This window comes from Dysidea avara, chromosome 11 (genome assembly GCF_963678975.1).
Source record: "Dysidea avara chromosome 11, odDysAvar1.4, whole genome shotgun sequence".
In the NCBI taxonomy this organism is placed as follows: Eukaryota; Metazoa; Porifera; class Demospongiae; order Dictyoceratida; family Dysideidae; genus Dysidea; species Dysidea avara.
In genome coordinates, this window is record NC_089282.1 from 21,644,134 (window position 1) to 21,649,036 (window position 4,903).

At 41.7% G+C, this 4,903-nt stretch overlaps 1 protein-coding gene across 1 annotated transcript; it reads right to left on the reverse strand.

Annotated features, from left to right (window-relative positions):
• Nucleotides 1–830: 830 nt before the first annotated feature.
• LOC136238426 (von Willebrand factor A domain-containing protein 5A-like) lies at nt 831–4,190 on the reverse strand. The gene is made up of 4 exons (XM_066028883.1): nt 3,684–4,190; nt 2,349–3,123; nt 2,185–2,299; nt 831–2,057 (listed from the first exon to the last, which is right to left on the reverse strand). Exons 1-4 carry the CDS (start codon nt 4,093–4,095, stop codon nt 957–959), a joined length of 2,403 nt encoding a protein of 800 aa, XP_065884955.1. The 5' UTR covers nt 4,096–4,190; the 3' UTR covers nt 831–956.
• Between the last annotated feature and the right edge of the window lie 713 nt (nt 4,191–4,903).

Below are 4,903 nucleotides of genomic sequence, written 5' to 3' on the forward strand. Positions count from 1 at the left end.
ACTTGTTTCTAGCTGATCTCTACAGGGTGAATTGTTTCTAGCTGTTTTCTCTACTAGGTGACTTGTTTCTACCACATCTCTCTAGAGCAGGGCCGCCCACAGGGGGGGGGGGGCAACTGGGGCATTTTGCCCCGGACCCCAGCCTGAAAGGGGCCCCAGGAGGCCCCATGAAGGGCCCCCTGAATACCTGTTTAAAAGATCGATATAGTCTAATAGAGCAGTCAGATCTAAATACTCTAATAGAGCAGTCACAGTATTCTTCAGAGGAGCAGTGTAGCAAGCTTATAGATAAGGAGATATGATTGGTGATGGGTAGTTATTGTCAATTTTGTCATTGCCAGCAGGTTGTGACCTTTTTTTTTTTTTTTTGGTCTTCACCTTACAACTTGGGTGAAGGGCCCCACTTTAACCCCAGTATATCCCCAGTATATGAAACAGTTAATTGTTTGGTATTTTAATAGTTTTTCAGTAAACCTGCATTCAGTGATGTTTTACTGAGAGTTTAAAATTTAGTAAAACAATTATGTTCCATATACTTAAAGTTACTGATACTTTACTATGGGTACAACTACAGTAAAGCAGCTTAACAAATTAGTAAACTAAGAACCTTCAAGCAGTGAAAGCTTTTCACAAATCCGGTCACATATAGTGCAAATCACTGAACACTGACACTGAAAATATTACAGCTTCCAGACTAATAAAATCTGTACTAGCTTCTCTTTGTACTGAAGTAGATTATTAAGTTCATTACACAAGTGCTTTGCACAAGTCAGACTTATTCATGTAGCTCATTCCCCACCATGTACAACCAAGATACTGACTGTATTATGGTTTGCTCAGTATTGCATGTAAAAATGTGTGCTATGTTTATATTACATATTAGAGATAATCATGCATCAAAATCTTTTGCAGCATAAAAAAAGAACATATGCCCATTAAATAAAAACAACAACATGTCACATGGTTTGCACTATTTTACTAGCATTATCCTTCAGCATGACAAGGTCTATACCAGAAGGTAACACTTGTTTACCAACCCACTGCTCAGCTTTCATGATAATCAACTCTAACTCCTCCAACATTGAAGGATACTTCTTCCTCAACAACTCAATCACAACTAGTGTGGCCCAGGTGTTGACCATCATGGTGACATCATAGGAAACTGGACAAGAACTCTTCAGCTCCTCAACTGACTTGGACACAACACCAGCTAACTTATCATTCAGTAGCCATGAACCATCACATTGTTGTATGCTAACAATAAAGCTGAGATCAGACTGTTTGGAAGTGGGTGGGGCTGGCGAAGCTACAAATTTTGATGATGGAGGTAGCGGTAAAAAGTTGTCATCAACCAAATAGTCACTGTTATGTTTCTCCTTATTATCCATCCTGGTTGACAAGCTGTTTACTTCTTTTTCAGATCTAATTATCATAGCTTCTGTATGCATGGGCACCAGAGACCATACAGACATAGTTATAGAACTCGCCTTTCCTTTTTTACCCTTCTCCTTGGACATTCCTCCTCCATGACTAACAAAACCAAGCATACTTGGTGGTGAAGGTACACTAGCAGTCAGTTCATAGCTCTGCATACTTCCTGATGCTGGCTTGTTCTGGGCCTTATCCACTGCTATATAAGCAGTATACCTGGACACCACACTTGCATCACAGCTCAATTCTGTGATCTCCTTCTTGTGTCTCTCCTCATATGGCTCCCCATCATCCTGCCATTCCTGGATCATCACCTTTGCTGCTAACTGGTGAATTACTGACGCATCTTCCTCTGTAGCTTGTCTTCCTGGTAACTCAAATGGGATCTCAAATTTGAATGCTTTTCCAAGAATATCACCACTCAGTATTGCTTTGCACATCAATCCATCTCTTCCTTTGTCATCTGATTTGTCCATCAGAAGACCATAAATAACAGTCTTCTCACCATTGTAGATACTGGGAATTTTATCTGGTACTATCTTCACCTCATAGCTACAAGGAAGATCAAATGTGACAGTAACATTGTTAGCTGATGGTTGTAGTGCTTTCTTGAGGCTACAAATCACCTGTAATTAACGCATAAGAACATATAATTATGGATCAACAGATCACTAATATGTGTAACAAGTTACATTTCTGGATGTTTAAAACCACAACATGCGTGAGATAAATGATCTAACCCACACCGCACACCTTTGACTGCATTCGCTCATTGTCAGCAATATATTCTGCTGATCCATTACCAGCTCGAGCAATACCACTCACTAGAGCACTTGATGCTCCTGATCCAATACCAAATGTGAAACACCTACAACAACTTATCATCACATTACTGCTATAACACATTCACCACACACCTTGTGCTGTGACAGTTCTTCCTCACTTCACTGATCACACTACTTGTGTTGCTAACAGAACCATCCGTCAAAATGAACACTTGTCGAGGGAGACCTGATGACTTTGGTTGTTGTTTAAAGATGTACTGTAGTGGAGAAAGGAGTTCTGTACCACCCATGTCAGCCCTCAACTCCTGAGCAAACTGAGTAGCTTTCTCCATTGTCTCCTGATTATAGGATGTGCTTGATGGAAAGAGTGATTCATACCGAGATCCAAAACTGATAATGTTGAAGAAACATCCTTGTGGAATACTCTTTAGAAACAACACTAGTGTTTCTGAAGCACTCTTAATGTAAGAACCTCTCATGCTACCACTGCGATCAACTACAAAAATGAACTCACAAGCTGCCTCCTCTAAGCCAGAAAACTTTGGAAAAAATGTTAACATCACTGCTTTACTCTTCATCTCTTTTGTCTTGCTCCCCTCTATTGCTGCTTCTACCATTGCCATCGGCTCATGAGGATCTTTGTATCCAATCAATATCATAACATCTTCTTTTACAGGACTCTCCCCAGCTATGCATACTTTCACACAATCCATCTCTTCTTCTGTCTTCACCTGATGAGTGGGTGAAGACACTTCGGCAACTCTCGTTGCTCCTTCTATGCTCATCCTAAGCTTGAACACTCCAGCAACAGACGCCTGCTTTACACTAGGGCTCTGTGTAGCAGCAAGTGGATCACTTGATCCTTCTGGAGTGTAGCGTGGCTTTAACACTGATGGTAAAGTGAACCAGCGTTGAAACCGGGTCGGGTCATCCGGGTCATCCGGGTCATCCGGGTCACATTTTCTCCGGGTCATCCGGGTCTGACCCGGTTTACAATTTATCCGGGTCTGACCCGGATTGGATCACGTGAGAAACAAAATTGTTCGTTTGACGACATGGAAATTTATAAATGCTATCGCGTAGCTCTTTCGTGAGCCACGCCCACTTATCGCATTACCAACATACGCTCAGCCACGCCCATTTGTTAGTAAGTGTAGTATGTAGCACGAAACTGAGGGTATCTATGGTGAGGGGTAGCTATTGTCAGTAGGTGAAGGCCTTTTTTTTTTTTTTTTTTTTTTTGGTCTTCAACCTACAGCTAGCCTGAAGTTGCAATATTTACTCAACACGAATCGAACGCTCAAAATGTAGACTCGTTCGCTCGCTCGAGACTAGCCGAAACACGTCTCGGCTCTAATTAATCCGGGTCACATCTGGGTCAAATCCGGGTCTGACCCGGATTGCTATCCGGGTCAGTGGGTCATCCGGGTCAGCAGTAGTGACCCGGTTTCAACGTTGAAGTGAACCTCACTCGTCCATCTGCCTCGATTGGTAGTTCTCCAACCATTTTAAGTTTGATCTCTGCTTCACTTCCTGATGGAAGATTACCCAGACTTAAGCTAAAGATGTCTCCAGTCTTCTCTTCAGCATATGCTGCAGTTAATCCACTAGTGATCGCGTCGTCATACATATCCCTCGCCTTTTCTTTTTCGTGTACTGTAGCCTTCACTTTCCTACCATCAATAATCGCTTCCAACTCCACCACTGCAAACGATTCTTCCAGAGGAAACCGAAATGTTACTTCCAGAGGATTACTCGTGCCATTGAAGTAGTTTAGAGTGGACGAGACTCCAACCAGATAACCTTTCACCTTCACCTGTACTGAAATATCTTTGAGTGGAAGAACCGTCTTCATATCAGCAGAGACCAACCCCTCCATTTCTGCACGCACCTCGCGAAATACACTCTGGTAGGAGAGGTCAAAGCAATTTCCGCTATTACTGAATGATTTTCAGGCGCGGCTCGAAGGGCAAATATTTCGAGGTTGAGCAATGTTGCTAAAAATAAATAATTCGCGAATTTGCAAACACTCTCAAAGGTCTAAATATTTCAAGGCTAAAATTTTCGCTGATAACCCCCAAAACCGCGAAATCAACGAAAAGTTTTCGCCCTCGAAATATTTAGGCTATAGACCTTGTGCATACCAAGGCGTGGTCTGGCAAAAACCGGAAAAAAGTTGCTACGGCTTCAAGTTTCACGATAGTTTACGAGAAAAGTGAGGGCAAAAATATCGAGCCTTCCCTAGGCGGAATAACTCGCCATGCCGGCAGCAAGTATGTTACTGTATACGTAGCTACTTTTACCCAGTAACTTACTTTATACCAGCGCTACTCTATCTTTTAGCACGATTCCTTCGTATTAGCATTAAAAACAAATTCGTAGGCGTACGTTGTTTTGCCCTCAAAAAATGGCGGATGCGTTATTTTGATGATACTAATATAAAGTGCCACGCCTTGGCGCGCACATGGTCTATACGGTAACATCGAATATGCGTGCATTATATATATATATATATATTTTTTATATATATATATATTATTAATAATTTTTTAATCATTCAAACACACACAAAATTGCATATAGTTCATCAGTCAGAAAGAGGGAGCTTTCCCTCACTCACAGCAAGAGAAAAGTCAGTGAGATCTTTATGAGGCTGACCAGCAGCAGAACGACTTCCACGAAGACAA

Coding starts and splice junctions, on each gene's coding strand:
- LOC136238426 (XM_066028883.1), bottom strand. CDS start 4,095: ATGGAGGGGTTGGTCTCTGCTGATATGAAGACGGTTCTTCCACTCAAA. Junction 3,124..3,683: donor CGAGGCAGATGGACGAGTGA/GGTTCACTTCAA, acceptor GGTTTCAACGCT/GGTTCACTTTACCATCAGTG. Junction 2,058..2,184: donor ATGAGCGAATGCAGTCAAAG/GTGTGCGGTGTG, acceptor CGTTAATTACAG/GTGATTTGTAGCCTCAAGAA.